The sequence below is a fragment of the Agrilus planipennis genome, unplaced genomic scaffold (genome assembly GCF_000699045.2).
Source record: "Agrilus planipennis isolate EAB-ADULT unplaced genomic scaffold, Apla_2.0 scaffold104, whole genome shotgun sequence".
NCBI lineage: Eukaryota > Metazoa > Arthropoda > Insecta > Coleoptera > Buprestidae > Agrilus > Agrilus planipennis.
The window spans coordinates 328,731-348,313 of record NW_020438892.1 but is presented as its reverse complement, the minus strand read 5'-3'; the positions used below and the strand labels follow the sequence as shown (position 1 = coordinate 348,313).

The following is a 19,583-nucleotide window of genomic DNA, read 5'->3' as shown; positions in this document are numbered from 1 at the left end:
TACATCATTTCATTGAAATACGATCAATTAAACAATACGTTCCATTTCGGCTAGAGAATAATGGCATACAAATAAGTACAAAAATCGAGGGGAAGGGAGAATGGGCTAAAAAAATGTGGTTTTTGTCAACCGATCATAAAATACAATTACATTACCATTAATTATTTTACATATTACGATTTTTCGTTAATAATTTGAACATACTTTTAAAGGCAGTACATATATATATAAAAACGGGAAATCTGTACACATTACATTAGTTTATACGACTTCAACAATACAAACCAACTATTAAAAACAATCGTTTTAATATTCATGGAAGAAAAAAAAAACGCATGACAATAACAACAAACTAATTAAAAGTAAAAAAAAAAAACATTTTCTATGATTTGTTTTTTGGCAGGTGAAGCCTGACCGTATCGCTTCCATAATTACATTAGCACAAGATTTTTTATTCATTATACAAAACCAGCTGCAGAAATATTATAGTTATTGCATCTTTTAAATTCTTAATCATTTCTTTTAAACTTAATGAATCTTTACTTACAAACTAACATACCTGAAAAATAGGCTGCGCGCAATATTCGTCATCGTAACAATTAATTAATATATTCAAAAATGGGAGAAACCTCTGCCCAAAATAAATATAACTCACTGACAACTGAATCAATTACTTTAAATGAGCGTTTTCATAATCACATATCACGTTTACAATAAAATGGGACCGGGTTCACTGAACGGTCCCACGCGTTTCAACACGTCCACGGCCCTCACAGCGAAATGGTACTTGTTCCCGTCGGCAAACTGGGTCAACGTACATGCCATGGGCAGAGCGAGGGCTTTTATGTCGCCCACTTTACGCCACATATCGGTACTGGGTGGGGCGCTCGTCTCTTGATAAGCGTACAACTGATAACTGGCGATACTTTCAAAGTTCGCCAGGTTATATGGCATTTTCCACGACAACACTATAGCGTTGCCATTTTTACGAATTTGAAGATGAGGTTTCGGCGGTACAGGCTTTCTTGAAGCTATCGACACTTGAGCCACTGGTGTAGGAGGCAACGGGGCCGGGTGCCGTGCCCCAGAAGCCTTAGCGGACGAATTTTTGGGCGTGGTCGTCGGACGAACCGTCTGCACCGGTCTCACGGACTGCTGTGACCGTGAAGCGGAAGAAGCCGATCTCATCGAAGCCGCCTGACCTATTAGGAAGAAACAAAAGATGTCGAGGTCAACAAGGGAAACTAACCAGCCACAACAAACAACGTTATTCTTTTGCTTTTTAACAGTAGAAATTGATAGGTTATATCAAACAAAAACATGGTTTTGCTCTTGAAAATAAAAATTAGGCAGTTACATCCACGGTACTTTTATTTCTTTTCAACTAAACTTACCAACGAGACCGTTTGTGTTGATTTTCAATAGTGAACCCGATTTGGGAGTGGTGGTGGTGGTAGTTGTGGTAGCTATGATGCCTTGCACGGGGTTGCTGTTGACGACGTACATGAGTCTGGGGGTACCGGGGACCGTCATTCCGGACGCCACCGCTGGTGACACGATGCGATAACTCTTGTTCGGAGTCGTCGTCGTTACGGTGCTGGTGACGGTTTTGACGGGAGCCGCGGACGTTGAACTCTGACTTGTACCGCCATTATTGTTGTTGTTAGTAACTGACGATCTCCTTTTATTATTTGTACCCGCCGCTGCTTTTTTGTCGTCTTCGTCCGTCAGATCTATGTACGATGAGGCGGATGTGGACACGGAGCTATCGGTGACCATGTCCGTTGAAGTGGAGCCGCTTTGAGTGTTCACGGATTCAACGACCCCGTTGGAAACGGCAACAGTATGAAGCACCTGACAAATAAGATGATGATTACTGTATTTACATTTTCTTGATTGCTTAAGTAACTTCTCTTACCGTTTGCTTCGTTGGGGACGTGGCCGTGCCGGTGGACGATGAATTGGTAGCGTTTTGTGTGATCGGAACAACATTTCGGGCGACCTTCCTCCTGCCCGTAAGGATAAAGTTGTCGGGATTGACTTGTAATCCCACGGATCTCGTTATTTTTAGCGGCATGATNACGCAAGCGCATCGCGATGAAGTGCCGCCGTCTTGATTTTAATATACGCAGTAGAATTTCGACATACAAAACCTTATCGGCTAAACAAACAAAGTAAAGTACCTGATAAACCTGTTTCTGGTTTACTTGACATCTTCAGTACCTACATAGATCGATATATACCTATGTCAAAAATACTACAAATCATTATTATTGACGATTTTCGTCGTCTTTTTTTAGAATAATCAATAACAGTAACGAAAACCTGGGGAGGTGAATCGGGAAAATTTTAGGGTTTAATTAAAAATGAAATTCCAAGGAGACATTAAATTTGTTGAGGTCTCCTATTAAGGTGGCTGCAATGGTCATTTACAAGAGTCCCCTTTTTTTCGTAAAAACCTTGTAGGATCAGTTTGGAAATATTTGAAATTTGAATAAACTTTAATCCGGAAGCAGCTACATTTCATCTAAAATTATAACGTTTGTTCAAGATAGAGGTCATGGGTGTTTCATTATATCAGTTTTTGATTATTGGGCGGTGTACATTTATTAAATTGAATATAAATATCGTCCAATGAAGAATAACACAACAAAATAAAGCAGTAGACTTTGCTTAATTTCGTGAAATAAAATCGAATAGCGACGCCATTTTGTTGAGTGAAACGCCGATCCATCTGCCAGGCGTGACCTACACTGCTATACTAAGTAGTCGCAAGCCTACTACGATTACTATTACTCTGCAGAATAAAAATAACGTTTTGGACAAATTCGTATATTATTTTAGAAGAAGAAACGTTGTAATAGTTAAGATCCCCACTGTAAAATATACCACGTTCGTTCCAATTATTATTGCATATGCTATGCATGCTATATGTATAAAACGAATCAAAACAAGGTCAACCTTCTCTCTCCTACGATTAGAGAGGCCCAATAACCGCCTCGCCGTTTTGCTTTTGTTTTAACCAGTAAACTAACAATCGCTTAAATTCAAAAATATATTAATTTTAATTTTCATTATTTTCCATTGATTTGCGACAGGCCTCTAAAGCATCTACCTTCCAATATACACTATGTACATTAATAATAAATGGTTTATTAGGTATAATGTAGACCAAAACGTTGATGGTATAGCCTACTCGCTACTGTACTATAGCCTTCGGTGACGTATCCGTTTCGGAATCATTGACCTTACAAAAAACCAATCCCATCTTGCTAAACTTCTCTTCGTTTTATTATGAATGGGGTTTAATCGTTACTTATTGTTAGCAAAAATTTTGTAACAATAACCACCATATGTAAGAAGGTTTGCATGGACGCCATTTAATTTGCTTATGCTTGTTTTATGATAAACATTATCAGCATCATGTGGTGTTACGTAAGAGTTCAGAAAGCGACCTTTCGCTAGAAAAACAAAATGGCGATCGCTAACCTATTCTCATTATTTTTCATTTTGATTAAAATTTCATTAATGAAACGGTTATACACTTATAACTTAACAAAAACCATATAATTTTAGAAGTAACAGCAAAATAGAATCCAGATAAAATGTCTTATCTAGCCAATTACGTAACGAGTATAAGCAAATGACATTAACCGACAATTGGTGTTATCAAAAAATACTAAATTAAATATGATCAACTCACTGATAATTATTATCTGATCTTTATTCCAGTTGCATTTACCCTTTCGCTACGCCACTGGTTAACGAATAAAAACATTGTGCACACACATACATACATCTAGACCATTAGATACATAGACATGTAAACCTCCTGTTACAAACACAATTGGGACTATTTTAAAATTAATGGAATAACAAAGAAATATTTACGAAAAATCGCAAATTATTAACATGAAACTATTTCAGAAGTCAGATATTTTCTACAAATATTATCTAATACATAAATTTAGGGAGAACGTTTCGTACCTTTTACCACCTTCAATAACTCCCATGCCAAGATTAGGTAAGGATGGCGGGAAAACGGATGATTGACGGATGATATCAATAATAATAACACTATGGTGGATTGTTTGCACATTAATCGGTAATTTGAATCGCGATTAACACTTGTTTTGGGTTAAATTGGTGTTGTTAAGGGGCCTTAAAGTGGAACACGTTCATCAAGCAACTGCCACTGACGAACTCAAGATGGTGACTGCACAGTGAGCATGCGCGGAATTACGATTGTGTGCTGTGTACACGTCACAACTCTCCAACCTTCCAACTCTGTATCCAACAACTTTAATTTTAATTATTTAATTCATTGGGTAATTAATATTATTGTAAATAATGTATCCACCACAAAGGATAAAAGCAAAACAGCAGAATGTAATTATCACAATGCATGATGGTAAGCATTACTTTAAACCATCACTGTACTTAATTTTTAATGTTTTAGGCCCTTCATCTACAACATTAAGTATCCACTCTCTATTTCAATTATACTTCTAAACGAATTGAAAACTGTTTACTTATAAAGTTTTTTATTCGTTATGAATCGTATTTACATATGGTACAATAAAGGTGTACCAGAAATCATATAAGATACTTTTTTACACTGTACTATACATTATAAATATTATTATATTAAAATGTAATTTATAATGGCGTAAAGACTCATGCATGCAAAATTATTAATTACAATCCAATCAGGACATAGTTATGTCAACATATTAGACCAAAAGTTACAAACAATTAAATTTGAGTCTTCCTTTTATTTTGATGCAGTAAAAATCAAAATGGCATCCTGATCTTTTCTTTTGTTATAACAAATGTTTTTGAAAATACGTTTGTTTTTTTAATAAAAGTGGTTTTCATTTAGGAAAAATAGCAATAATTGTTTCAAAAAGGTAATTAATTGTTAAAGAAGTGCATTTCATGTATAATTATTGTTGCAATAATTTTGAAATTATGAATTTATATTTTGACACTCTTGAAAGGGCAAAGTCACACTTATTAAACAGGATAATCAATAGACAGTCTAATAAAATGAAATAACGTTTATATGGTACTTAATAATGTAATACTTTTATTTCTTTACAGAGTGGCATTACTAGTGTTAATTCAATGTTCGAAAGAAGTGGACCTGAAAGAACGGACACTGTGCCAGCTGCTTGACCTTTCTTGGGGTAAGTTTACTTTGTATATTTTTGAATAGACTAGAACGATCTATATAATTTAAAAAGGGTTGGTCGTTAATTGATTTTTAGTAATACATATTTATTGTTTATGGTACAAACATCAATTCTTGAACACAATAACTATGAAAGCTACTCTTTGTGATCTGTACATAATATTTTCTTTATTATATTTACAAAACTAAGGTTAACAGCATTATAATGACTTCAAAGAGCTTATTAAAATTATTTTTTCAGTAACTGTTTTAATATACTGTCTGCCTTTTTCATATCAGCTCTTTGATTCGATTTATTAGCGATTTTGCCTAATAATGCTGCAAAAACCTTTGTCTTTCCAGCCTTATATTGTTTCACAATTTTAGAGTTCTCTTCTATAACTTCGTTACAGAGGGTTTCAAGTTCTTTATTTGTCATCAATGTCCAGTTTTTTTCCTTGATAATCTACAAAAATTAAAATTCGAGTAAGTTACAGTTCAATAATTGTAACGAGAATAAACTTACGGATTTTGGCATTTCTTTGCTTCCATTCAATATTTCTTGAATAACTAATTTTGCTGTGTTTTTGTTTATAATTCTTCCTTGTAACAGTTCTACTATTTCACCAAGATGTTCTCCTCTAAATGGTCTAAAACAAGTATAAAATAAACTGAAAGTTAATTTAACAATTTTATTAATAACGAATTGTCTTACACGTTCTCCAACTCCATTTCATATTTATGAACCAATGATAAGAAATCGTTTATAATAATATTTGCCACAAGACAATAATCAGTTTCTGTATCTTTTGATTTTACTGAAGTAAATAATTCAAGGAGATCATTCTCATTCTGAAAAAGAAAACATAGGTAAATTTAAAAATTTTGGTATTGTGATAATACTAATTAAAGATATGAGTAAGATATTCTGTAGTGCCTGCTATATTGGCTTTTACTTAAAAATTTGAACTTACAACTAAAATAATTGCTTGCACAGGTGTTAAGCCATATTTATCCATTAAGTGTTTCCTTGTCTGGTGGGGCAATTCAGGCAAAGTAACTTTTAATTCTTCAACATTAACACATCCCCTCTGAAGTGAATTTAGCGCTACATACAAGGGTGGAAGATTAGGTTCAGGCATGTAACGATAATCCTTAAATTAGGAAAATAACAATCCATTCATTGTATAGCTAGTTAAACTTCTATTACTTGTTTTTCTTCTTTATCTCGCATTCCAACTGTAGTTTTGTGAACAGCATTCCAGGCTCGTGTCTCATTAGTAACACTCCCTCCTGCATTTATAGTGTCAATTTGTCTTTGTATTTCATATGTAACAGCAGATGCTACTCCCCTGATAGATCCTATATTCTTAATTTCAGTTCTAGTTCCTATAGGTTCTCCCACTCTATTAACAGAAACATTGGCATCGACTCGTAGGGAACCCTCTAAACAATTCTGGTGTCATTTATAGGCTTACCTAAAATCACTAAATGATTTGTTTACCCTCCATTTTACATGAACAAGTGTTCAAACGTTTTAAGATGATCAGTAGTTCTTTAACTAAGGCTGCAGCTTCTTCACCATCTTTTAAATCAGGTTCAAAGACAAGCTCCATGAGCGGTATACCTGCTCTATTTAGATTAACAAGGCTAACATCTTCGGCATGCAGGCTTCTTCCACTGTCTTGTTCCAATTGTAGCTGTTTTAATCTTACTTTTGTTGAATAGGGTATTTTGTGTATACTAGGGTTAAAAACTTGAAATTCTAAATGACCAGATGAGGCCAACGGAAGATGCTGTTGGGTTATTTGATAGCCAGCCTATTAATACAGATTAAACATTACAGACTGTTAGTTATTTATGTGACAAACCTACTGGCAAATCTGAATAGAAATAGTGTTTCCTGTCAAACATTGAAATGGAATTAATTTGGCAGTTCAAAGCCAGCGCTGTTAAAACACCTGCCTTCACACACTGTTTATTAAGCACAGGCAAAGTACCTGGAATTGCGGCATCAAACAGGCTGGTATTTGAATTTACATATCCCGCAAAGTCTGTAGAAGCATCAGAAAACAGTTTGCTCTTAGAATTGATTTGTGCATGGATTTCTAAACCAACTACACTTTGCCATTTTGTTCTAAAAGTTATGGGCTATATTAAATTTAAGAGAAGGTTGTTCGGCTTACTTATTAGTATGAACAAAACAGTACTTTATACATCTTAACAGTTGCCATTTTTTGAATAATTTGCGTTTTATCAACATTTTAAATACTGACGGAGAGGTTATGTTCATTACATGTCAACAACATGCATTCTTATTATTGTTATCCTCTTTTTGGCCTAATTTTGTTACTCATTCAGCCATCCTATTACCTTTGCCTCTAAAAAAAATTAAATTAAATTTTCATCTTTTTTCATCATTTTTACACTATTAATACAGACTTACAATTAATTGATAAGTAGCTTACCTTTTTCTTTTCATTATTAAACATTTCGTCATTAAAAATTTGCTTAAAATAAAACTAAAAGTTTTTAACAATGTGGATTTATTAAAACAATTTATTCAGATCTAAAACATGCCATCGTTAATGCCTATAGGCACAAGAATGGCAAGAAATAAAATAACGTTCCTCAAAAGTTGTCTCCAGTCTGAAGGTACAGCATAAGGAAGCAGAATTTTCGTAAGCCTATGCACCTCATGGGAAGCACAAACATAAATAAAAGACGTTATCATTATATTAAGCATGGGGTATCCGGGTATAAGCACCAAGACTCCATGGGTATCAGCTGCCAACCAAATGTGATACTGACTCACGTACAGCTCTAAATAAATTTCGCCAAACCACGCAAAAAAACTTGAGTATCTTGTCCTCAACATTCCCGAAATGTTCCTAAGGATCACGTACCCTACTATAGGGATAAATACTACATAAGAATGTATTTCACTACAATCAAACTCGTTGTTACACAGGAAAGTGAACATGATATACGACCCGACTCCCATCATTGCGGCTAAAGTTGTGGTCAGTGCTATACCAGGAGAAAACAAATTATTGTGGTTGTTATCGTCAAAAAACCAATATCTTTGTGCGAGGACATACAGGGTTGCAAACACCATACCATACAGTGATGAATATCGATCTAGTTTCCACCGGGACCACCACTCATGAATGTCATCGTCTATGGTCACGAATAAGGCTTTCCACGGCCGGGTTACGAATATCTTTTCAAAAAACACCTCAGACATGAACAGGATCGTGATAACGGCGAAGAAAATCAAAAATTTAATCACCAAGTACAGATATTGAATGGGGTTGTTTTCCGTTGATTGCGCAGTTATTACGGGTGGCAATGCAAGGAAAAGATAGACCATCATGTACCAAAACGAGACCAAAGGCACGAAATTATAAAATTGATAAGGTCTGTTCATGCATAGACAGAGGGTTACGGTGATAAAGTTGAGTTCAAAAAGGGTTTTAAAAAAACCGACCATTCCTACAACGTTGGTTTGCCAGACGTAATAGAATTGTTGATATCCCATCAAAAACAGATAAGCCGACGTCATGACCTTTATGTGCATGTTTATTGGCAAAATTTGACTAGCTCCAGTAACGTGATAAACGAGGACGACCAGCAACATCCATCCTTTCCATTCGTTTATCTGGTCTCGATGGAGTACCTTTGTAAACTTACTGTCTTCAGTAAAGAACAGACCCAAGATGAATATGTAACCGACTGGAAGCCAAAAGCTGAACTCCGAATAATATTTATTCTCTTTCATGAAGAAATTAGTGCGATCGCAAAGAAAAAAATAGCCCATTATTAAGCCGACTTCGGCAAGAGAATAAAAGGGCGTGTGAGAGTCTACAGCTGGAAGATACATGGTGGCATCTTGGTCTAGAAGGAGAGTATATTGCTGCCTCTCTTTTCCTTTTAATCTATTAACTAGCCGACCAATTCCCATTAAGATGGCGATAATATTGCTAAAAGAAGGCAAAGTTTAAAGGCTATCGTTTAATACTTAATGGCCTTACCATACACCGAAACAAATAAACGTTAGAATTTGCAAAGTGGTACTGTTTTCGGGCGAACTGCAACAGGTGCCGTCATTAAAATTCATAAGGTCATTGCAGTACATGTTTAAAAGGATTTGAATGTTATGGTTTAACGCTCTGGTCGCCAAATGAATCCCATCGGGACTTTCACTTATCATCCCTTCACTCACCAGATAAGAGCTACGCCAAACTTTAACTGATGAATAAGTCAAGACCTGAAATATTTTATAAGTNACTCTTTACTTACAAACTAACATACCTGAAAAATAGGCTGCGCGCAATATTCGTCATCGTAACAATTAATTAATATATTCAAAAATGGGAGAAACCTCTGCCCAAAATAAATATAACTCACTGACAACTGAATCAATTACTTAAATGAGCGTTTTCATAATCACATATCACGTTTACAATAAAATGGGACCGGGTTCACTGAACGGTCCCACGCGTTTCAACACGTCCACGGCCCTCACAGCGAAATGGTACTTGTTCCCGTCGGCAAACTGGGTCAACGTACATGCCATGGGCAGAGCGAGGGCTTTTATGTCGCCCACTTTACGCCACATATCGGTACTGGGTGGGGCGCTCGTCTCTTGATAAGCGTACAACTGATAACTGGCGATACTTTCAAAGTTCGCCAGGTTATATGGCATTTTCCACGACAACACTATAGCGTTGCCATTTTTACGAATTTGAAGATGAGGTTTCGGCGGTACAGGCTTTCTTGAAGCTATCGACACTTGAGCCACTGGTGTAGGAGGCAACGGGGCCGGGTGCCGTGCCCCAGAAGCCTTAGCGGACGAATTTTTGGGCGTGGTCGTCGGACGAACCGTCTGCACCGGTCTCACGGACTGCTGTGACCGTGAAGCGGAAGAAGCCGATCTCATCGAAGCCGCCTGACCTATTAGGAAGAAACAAAAGATGTCGAGGTCAACAAGGGAAACTAACCAGCCACAACAAACAACGTTATTCTTTTGCTTTTTAACAGTAGAAATTGATAGGTTATATCAAACAAAAACATGGTTTTGCTCTTGAAAATAAAAATTAGGCAGTTACATCCACGGTACTTTTATTTCTTTTCAACTAAACTTACCAACGAGACCGTTTGTGTTGATTTTCAATAGTGAACCCGATTTGGGAGTGGTGGTGGTGGTAGTTGTGGTAGCTATGATGCCTTGCACGGGGTTGCTGTTGACGACGTACATGAGTCTGGGGGTACCGGGGACCGTCATTCCGGACGCCACCGCTGGTGACACGATGCGATAACTCTTGTTCGGAGTCGTCGTCGTTACGGTGCTGGTGACGGTTTTGACGGGAGCCGCGGACGTTGAACTCTGACTTGTACCGCCATTATTGTTGTTGTTAGTAACTGACGATCTCCTTTTATTATTTGTACCCGCCGCTGCTTTTTTGTCGTCTTCGTCCGTCAGATCTATGTACGATGAGGCGGATGTGGACACGGAGCTATCGGTGACCATGTCCGTTGAAGTGGAGCCGCTTTGAGTGTTCACGGATTCAACGACCCCGTTGGAAACGGCAACAGTATGAAGCACCTGACAAATAAGATGATGATTACTGTATTTACATTTTCTTGATTGCTTAAGTAACTTCTCTTACCGTTTGCTTCGTTGGGGACGTGGCCGTGCCGGTGGACGATGAATTGGTAGCGTTTTGTGTGATCGGAACAACATTTCGGGCGACCTTCCTCCTGCCCGTAAGGATAAAGTTGTCGGGATTGACTTGTAATCCCACGGATCTCGTTATTTTTAGCGGCATGATCGGTTTTTCTCGCTCGTTTCTTACTCGGAAGTCGCTCATCAGACGTGTATTGACGGTTTCCAAATCGCGCGCTTGTTTCGTCAATTGCGTCACTTCCTTCCTCCAATGTTCGATCATTTGTTCTTGGACTTTCAGTTGGTGTCTCAACTCGCCGATCTCGCTCTTGTCCATGACCGCTTCGCACATCTTTTGCAGACACAATTCCTCCAAATTGTTACGGGTGAGTTTCGTCAGCACGTTGCTCTTCATGAATTCGACGAGGCAATTTAACGTTTCGACGTTGTGGGCAAGTTTGTCTTCCTTTTTTGATGTGGTCGTGTCTGTCGATTTAAGTTTGTCATAGTAGTCCTTTTTTTCTAACATTTTTATCCGCTTGGTGGCGCTTTCCATCTCACTATCGGTTGTCGTTTCCGGGAGTGACCGTTTGGCAGATTTCGAAGATTCGTTTTCTATAATTTCGTACAATGACAATGAATAGTTTACTAATACCAAGTAAATGTCAAATCGAACTTACCTTTTGTTTTTGTACTATCTTCTTTTGTTTCATTTGTTAGATCCGTTTGTTTAATTGTTTCACTTGTTTCTTCACTCGCGTTAGTGATTATTATAGTACTTTTTTCGGAACTTGTTACGGTATCGTTCCTTGTTTCCGGTGGTTGTGGACTCACTGTATTTCTTTTATCACTTGTCACTACTTTCTTAATAGTTTCTTGTTCGCTTTCTGTTATTTTGTCGGTTTCCATAAAAAACTTGTCAGTGTCTATTTTCTCTACAGTTTCTTTATCAGTGATTTTTACGTCGCCGGAAGTATCTTCCTGTACCAAAACGTTTTCTTCAATGTCGATGCTATCCATGGCTTCATCCACTTCCGGCCCATCGGCTTCTTCCTCCATTTTCTCGTTATCCATGTCTTCGCATTCTTCTTCATTTTCATCTTTTTCGCTGTTCTCACTTGACGAGGATGGATCTTTTAGCTCCTGAAGAAGATTATTTTCATCTGCAGGTTTTACATCGAAAATATCTAACAAGTTTTCTGTATCATTTGTTTGTCTTTTGAAAATTTCCTTTTGTGCATCTTCTTCACATTTACCTTTTTCTTCTTCTTTGTTGTACGCCGTGGAGCGTTCTTTCTTTTCATTTCCACCATCTTTTTCCCTTTCCCCACTTGTCTTTTTTTCAATGTCGCCGGTTTTTATTGAATCTTCTTGTTGTTCTTTTGCTTTTCCTAACTTTTTTTTTGCTGTTTCCACTTTCTCTTTTACTGTTGCTAGTTCCTCTTTTCCTTCTTCAACTTCTTTTAGCTTTTCTGAACATCCATCATCTTTCGACGTTCCCTCTTCTGCATTGCCAGTTTCTTCTTCCTTTTGGGCTTCATCTTCTACTTCTTTCGATTTATCGGAACTTTCTTCAGTTGTCTTCTCTAATCTTCTCTTGTCGTCATCGCCATTCTTGATTTCGTCTTTATCATCTGTTGACCTTTCTTCATTTTTATCTTCGTCAACGGCTTTGCTTTCGTTCTCGTCAGTATTAGTTTTTGCATCGTTATCACAGCAAGAAGCGATTGTGGTCTTTTCACTTTTTTCTTTATCCAGACATTCGTCAAAGTTGAATTTATTGAGGATTTCGTCCTCGGTTTCTTTAGAAACAGAAGAAGGTAAAATGTCACCATCTTCCGTGTCTAAAACAAAAGTAAAAATGACGCATTCGTGAAGATAAGGCAAAAAAAGAGTAGTTATGTTAGTAGATATTTAATAAATTAACAGTATATACAGGGTGGAAATGAAATATTTATTAAAACTATGATCGATTTTCGGTAACTACACTAACTCGTACAATTTTCGATGGTAACGATGCGGTAATCAATACATTAGCGCATGATCTTTACTCTTTATTAAGGTCAAGGTACTTTTATATAAAAATCAGAAAGTAAGCTTGTATTTTCATTAAATACCTGTATGTTAACAAAAAATATTTTTGATTATCTTTTATTTTACTGCAAAATAAAAATAAGCGACTATTGATGAACACCCTGTATACAACTACATATGTTAATAAGTATTTTTTTCAAAATAAATTCACTCCTATACACCTCCCCGCCACTGTGTTCCAACTGATTACGTCAATACGATTGCTTGATTCCTATTTTCAGGTTTCGCGCCTGCGCGTCACACACCAACGTACGAAACAATGCTGAAAGCTTCAAATTTACTTTACTTATTTGATTATAAAGACAAGTCAAGTCTTCGTCCGTCAGATCTATGTACGATGAGGCGGATGTGGACACGGAGCTATCGGTGACCATGTCCGTTGAAGTGGAGCCGCTTTGAGTGTTCACGGATTCAACGACCCCGTTGGAAACGGCAACAGTATGAAGCACCTGACAAATAAGATGATGATTACTGTATTTACATTTTCTTGATTGCTTAAGTAACTTCTCTTACCGTTTGCTTCGTTGGGGACGTGGCCGTGCCGGTGGACGATGAATTGGTAGCGTTTTGTGTGATCGGAACAACATTTCGGGCGACCTTCCTCCTGCCCGTAAGGATAAAGTTGTCGGGATTGACTTGTAATCCCACGGATCTCGTTATTTTTAGCGGCATGATCGGTTTTTCTCGCTCGTTTCTTACTCGGAAGTCGCTCATCAGACGTGTATTGACGGTTTCCAAATCGCGCGCTTGTTTCGTCAATTGCGTCACTTCCTTCCTCCAATGTTCGATCATTTGTTCTTGGACTTTCAGTTGGTGTCTCAACTCGCCGATCTCGCTCTTGTCCATGACCGCTTCGCACATCTTTTGCAGACACAATTCCTCCAAATTGTTACGGGTGAGTTTCGTCAGCACGTTGCTCTTCATGAATTCGACGAGGCAATTTAACGTTTCGACGTTGTGGGCAAGTTTGTCTTCCTTTTTTGATGTGGTCGTGTCTGTCGATTTAAGTTTGTCATAGTAGTCCTTTTTTTCTAACATTTTTATCCGCTTGGTGGCGCTTTCCATCTCACTATCGGTTGTCGTTTCCGGGAGTGACCGTTTGGCAGATTTCGAAGATTCGTTTTCTATAATTTCGTACAATGACAATGAATAGTTTACTAATACCAAGTAAATGTCAAATCGAACTTACCTTTTGTTTTTGTACTATCTTCTTTTGTTTCATTTGTTAGATCCGTTTGTTTAATTGTTTCACTTGTTTCTTCACTCGCGTTAGTGATTATTATAGTACTTTTTTCGGAACTTGTTACGGTATCGTTCCTTGTTTCCGGTGGTTGTGGACTCACTGTATTTCTTTTATCACTTGTCACTACTTTCTTAATAGTTTCTTGTTCGCTTTCTGTTATTTTGTCGGTTTCCATAAAAAACTTGTCAGTGTCTATTTTCTCTACAGTTTCTTTATCAGTGATTTTTACGTCGCCGGAAGTATCTTCCTGTACCAAAACGTTTTCTTCAATGTCGATGCTATCCATGGCTTCATCCACTTCCGGCCCATCGGCTTCTTCCTCCATTTTCTCGTTATCCATGTCTTCGCATTCTTCTTCATTTTCATCTTTTTCGCTGTTCTCACTTGACGAGGATGGATCTTTTAGCTCCTGAAGAAGATTATTTTCATCTGCAGGTTTTACATCGAAAATATCTAACAAGTTTTCTGTATCATTTGTTTGTCTTTTGAAAATTTCCTTTTGTGCATCTTCTTCACATTTACCTTTTTCTTCTTCTTTGTTGTACGCCGTGGAGCGTTCTTTCTTTTCATTTCCACCATCTTTTTCCCTTTCCCCACTTGTCTTTTTTTCAATGTCGCCGGTTTTTATTGAATCTTCTTGTTGTTCTTTTGCTTTTCCTAACTTTTTTTTTGCTGTTTCCACTTTCTCTTTTACTGTTGCTAGTTCCTCTTTTCCTTCTTCAACTTCTTTTAGCTTTTCTGAACATCCATCATCTTTCGACGTTCCCTCTTCTGCATTGCCAGTTTCTTCTTCCTTTTGGGCTTCATCTTCTACTTCTTTCGATTTATCGGAACTTTCTTCAGTTGTCTTCTCTAATCTTCTCTTGTCGTCATCGCCATTCTTGATTTCGTCTTTATCATCTGTTGACCTTTCTTCATTTTTATCTTCGTCAACGGCTTTGCTTTCGTTCTCGTCAGTATTAGTTTTTGCATCGTTATCACAGCAAGAAGCGATTGTGGTCTTTTCACTTTTTTCTTTATCCAGACATTCGTCAAAGTTGAATTTATTGAGGATTTCGTCCTCGGTTTCTTTAGAAACAGAAGAAGGTAAAATGTCACCATCTTCCGTGTCTAAAACAAAAGTAAAAATGACGCATTCGTGAAGATAAGGCAAAAAAAGAGTAGTTATGTTAGTAGATATTTAATAAATTAACAGTATATACAGGGTGGAAATGAAATATTTATTAAAACTATGATCGATTTTCGGTAACTACACTAACTCGTACAATTTTCGATGGTAACGATGCGGTAATCAATACATTAGCGCATGATCTTTACTCTTTATTAAGGTCAAGGTACTTTTATATAAAAATCAGAAAGTAAGCTTGTATTTTCATTAAATACCTGTATGTTAACAAAAAATATTTTTGATTATCTTTTATTTTACTGCAAAATAAAAATAAGCGACTATTGATGAACACCCTGTATACAACTACATATGTTAATAAGTATTTTTTTCAAAATAAATTCACTCCTATACACCTCCCCGCCACTGTGTTCCAACTGATTACGTCAATACGATTGCTTGATTCCTATTTTCAGGTTTCGCGCCTGCGCGTCACACACCAACGTACGAAACAATGCTGAAAGCTTCAAATTTACTTTACTTATTTGATTATAAAGACAAGTCAATCATACAAATAAAATTTTAATAAATAATTAATAATAAGACCTAAGTTTCCAGCCGTTAATAATTTTGACTATTATTATTGATAAATTACAATAACTCTTTTCTCATAACTGAATAGCAATTATTAATTATTTTCATCCCCACGATTTCTACTTAACGGAATTATTATCAAGGGGAGTTTTAACACGCCATAGGCGGCTCGTTAAATCACGACACATATTTACATTTAAACAATCAACAAAAAAATGAGGTTGCAGTCATTTCCTATCCTTTATCAACCCCCGCATATAGGTACCATAGAAATTAAGTAAAAAACAAATATTTCTACCATAGTATTGTAAACGTAATATAGTAGGTACCTAGCAATGAAATACAAGTACAAATGGTATGTCGATTATTATTTTAAACGATAAAAAGAAAAGTTTGAAAACCCCCCCTTTTATGTAGAAATCTTAACCTCAAATCAAACAGAATCACACTGTCAAATTTTGTTTGTTTTTTTAACAGTCAAATAACAAAAAATTATTTATTGTTTTTCTTACTATGGCAGTCTTCGTCGTCAGAGAGTCGCAGCTGGAAATTTTCGTCTGATGATGGAGGGTCGTCCTCGGAACCAACGGAATTCGGTGAATAAAATTTCATTTCCTTTGTGGAAGCCATAGAAGGCAAGGCGGTTTTCAAAGCCATTCTACGATGTAGCTTATCAATTAAACCTAGAAAGCCTTAGCAGCAAACCAAAACCATTACTGACCTGAAAAGCACATATCTATTATTATATATTTTATATTGCTGTTTGTAACTGCGGTAACAGAAACCTTCATTTGTCCAATGTTTTTGAAAAATCAACTTGGCCTCTTGCTAGACTGAAGGTTTTCATGGCCACCTCGATAAACCCCGCGTTAAAAACCTAACCACAAAATAACCCTTGAAATATATAGACAGACGAGAGATAGAGAATTTGTTCTACAATTCAATAAAATAGTAATAATAAAGTACTTTGGACATAATACAAATTGGGGTACATACTTGAAGGCCGTGGAAAAACCCACGATCACTAGATATTATAGGTGTTACAACACGCTCTCGCACACATACACTGGCCCCTACCAATACCAACAAATCGAATACACTACAACCTTACACGTATATGCAGCCGTCACTGTTTACTACGCAAGCGCATCCCGATGAAGTGCCGCCGTCTTGATTTTAATATACGCAGTAGAATTTCGACATACAAAACCTTATCAGCTAAACAAACAAAGTAAAGTACCTGATAAACCTGTTTCTGGTTTACTTGACATCTTCAGTACCTACATAGATCGATATATACCTATGTCAAAAATACTACAAATCATTATTATTGACGATTTTCGTCGTCTTTTTTTAGAATAATCAATAACAGTAACGAAAACCTGGGGAGGTGAATCGGGAAAATTTTAGGGTTTAATTAAAAATGAAATTCCAAGGAGACATTAAATTTGTTGAGGTCTCCTATTAAGGTGGCTGCAATGGTCATTTACAAGAGTCCCCTTTTTTTCGTAAAAACCTTGTAGGATCAGTTTGGAAATATTTGAAATTTGAATAAACTTTAATCCGGAAGCAGCTACATTTCATCTAAAATTATAACGTTTGTTCAAGATAGAGGTCATGGGTGTTTCATTATATCAGTTTTTGATTATTGGGCGGTGTACATTTATTAAATTGAATATAAATATCGTCCAATGAAGAATAACACAACAAAATAAAGCAGTAGACTTTGCTTAATTTCGTGAAATAAAATCGAATAGCGACGCCATTTTGTTGAGTGAAACGCCGATCCATCTGCCAGGCGTGACCTACACTGCTATACTAAGTAGTCGCAAGCCTACTACGATTACTATTACTCTGCAGAATAAAAATAACGTTTTGGACAAATTCGTATATTATTTTAGAAGAAGAAACGTTGTAATAGTTAAGATCCCCACTGTAAAATATACCACGTTCGTTCCAATTATTATTGCATATGCTATGCATGCTATATGTATAAAACGAATCAAAACAAGGTCAACCTTCTCTCTCCTACGATTAGAGAGGCCCAATAACCGCCTCGCCGTTTTGCTTTTGTTTTAACCAGTAAACTAACAATCGCTTAAATTCAAAAATATATTAATTTTAATTTTCATTATTTTCCATTGATTTGCGACAGGCCTCTAAAGCATCTACCTTCCAATATACACTATGTACATTAATAATAAATGGTTTATTAGGTATAATGTAGACCAAAACGTTGATGGTATAGCCTACTCGCTACTGTACTATAGCCTTCGGTGACGTATCCGTTTCGGAATCATTGACCTTACAAAAAACCAATCCCATCTTGCTAAACTTCTCTTCGTTTTATTATGAATGGGGTTTAATCGTTACTTATTGTTAGCAAAAATTTTGTAACAATAACCACCATATGTAAGAAGGTTTGCATGGACGCCATTTAATTTGCTTATGCTTGTTTTATGATAAACATTATCAGCATCATGTGGTGTTACGTAAGAGTTCAGAAAGCGACCTTTCGCTAGAAAAACAAAATGGCGATCGCTAACCTATTCTCATTATTTTTCATTTTGATTAAAATTTCATTAATGAAACGGTTATACACTTATAACTTAACAAAAACCATATAATTTTAGAAGTAACAGCAAAATAGAATCCAGATAAAATGTCTTATCTAGCCAATTACGTAACGAGTATAAGCAAATGACATTAACCGACAATTGGTGTTATCAAAAAATACTAAATTAAATATGATCAACTCACTGATAATTATTATCTGATCTTTATTCCAGTTGCATTTACCCTTTCGCTACGCCACTGGTTAACGAATAAAAACATTGTGCACACACATACATACATCTAGACCATTAGATACATAGACATGTAAACCTCCTGTTACAAACACAATTGGGACTATTTTAAAATTAATGGAATAACAAAGAAATATTTACGAAAAATCGCAAATTATTAACATGAAACTATTTCAGAAGTCAGATATTTTCTACAAATATTATCTAATACATAAATTTAGGGAGAACGTTTCGTACCTTTTACCACCTTCAATAACTCCCATGCCAAGATTAGGTAAGGATGGCGGGAAAACGGATGATTGACGGATGATATCAATAATAATAACACTATGGTGGATTGTTTGCACATTAATCGGTAATTTGAATCGCGATTAACACTTGTTTTGGGTTAAATTGGTGTTGTTAAGGGGCCTTAAAGTGGAACACGTTCATCAAGCAACTGCCACTGACGAACTCAAGATGGTGACTGCACAGTGAGCATGCGCGGAATTACGATTGTGTGCTGTGTACACGTCACAACTCTCCAACCTTCCAACTCTGTATCCAACAACTTTAATTTTAATTATTTAATTCATTGGGTAATTAATATTATTGTAAATAATGTATCCACCACAAAGGATAAAAGCAAAACAGCAGAATGTAATTATCACAATGCATGATGGTAAGCATTACTTTAAACCATCACTGTACTTAATTTTTAATGTTTTAGGCCCTTCATCTACAACATTAAGTATCCACTCTCTATTTCAATTATACTTCTAAACGAATTGAAAACTGTTTACTTATAAAGTTTTTTATTCGTTATGAATCGTATTTACATATGGTACAATAAAGGTGTACCAGAAATCATATAAGATACTTTTTTACACTGTACTATACATTATAAATATTATTCTTCA

At 36.3% G+C, this 19,583-nt stretch overlaps 4 protein-coding genes across 4 annotated transcripts in view; all 4 read right to left on the bottom strand.

Moving 5' to 3' along the window:
* Positions 1 to 708: 708 nt before the first annotated feature.
* On the bottom strand, positions 709 to 2,093 carry LOC112904010 (activating transcription factor 7-interacting protein 1-like). The gene is made up of 3 exons (XM_025973039.1): positions 1,887 to 2,093; positions 1,395 to 1,854; positions 709 to 1,244 (listed from the first exon to the last, which is right to left on the bottom strand). Exons 1-3 carry the CDS (start codon positions 2,091 to 2,093, stop codon positions 709 to 711), a joined length of 1,203 nt encoding a protein of 400 aa, XP_025828824.1.
* Positions 2,094 to 5,264: 3,171 nt separating this feature from the next.
* Positions 5,265 to 7,488, bottom strand: LOC108737083 (glutamyl-tRNA(Gln) amidotransferase subunit B, mitochondrial). Its single transcript, XM_018469750.1, has 8 exons — positions 7,360 to 7,488; positions 7,049 to 7,310; positions 6,678 to 6,993; positions 6,384 to 6,619; positions 6,148 to 6,327; positions 5,889 to 6,025; positions 5,700 to 5,823; positions 5,265 to 5,639 (listed from the first exon to the last, which is right to left on the bottom strand). Exons 1-8 carry the CDS (start codon positions 7,464 to 7,466, stop codon positions 5,424 to 5,426), a joined length of 1,578 nt encoding a protein of 525 aa, XP_018325252.1. The 5' UTR covers positions 7,467 to 7,488; the 3' UTR covers positions 5,265 to 5,423.
* A 230-nt stretch (positions 7,489 to 7,718) lies between these two features.
* LOC108737082 (N-acetylneuraminate 9-O-acetyltransferase) overlaps positions 7,719 to 19,583 on the bottom strand; it is a 17,722-nt gene continuing 5,857 nt past the window's right edge. The window contains exons 2-3 of the mRNA XM_018469749.1: positions 9,208 to 9,443; positions 7,719 to 9,156 (exon numbers count right to left, since the gene is read on the bottom strand). Of these exons, the coding sequence (XP_018325251.1) occupies positions 7,743 to 9,156; positions 9,208 to 9,443 (1,650 nt within the window). The 3' untranslated portion in view covers positions 7,719 to 7,742. The remainder of the gene's footprint in view (positions 9,157 to 9,207; positions 9,444 to 19,583) is intronic.
* Positions 9,472 to 19,179, bottom strand: LOC108737078 (activating transcription factor 7-interacting protein 1). Its single transcript, XM_025981916.1, has 9 exons — positions 18,922 to 19,179; positions 16,390 to 16,598; positions 14,125 to 15,288; positions 13,449 to 14,059; positions 13,222 to 13,384; positions 11,522 to 12,739; positions 10,846 to 11,456; positions 10,322 to 10,781; positions 9,472 to 10,129 (listed from the first exon to the last, which is right to left on the bottom strand). The coding sequence occupies exons 2-9, from the start codon at positions 16,532 to 16,534 to the stop codon at positions 9,636 to 9,638; spliced, it is 4,866 nt and encodes a 1,621-aa protein (XP_025837701.1). The 5' UTR covers positions 16,535 to 16,598; positions 18,922 to 19,179; the 3' UTR covers positions 9,472 to 9,635.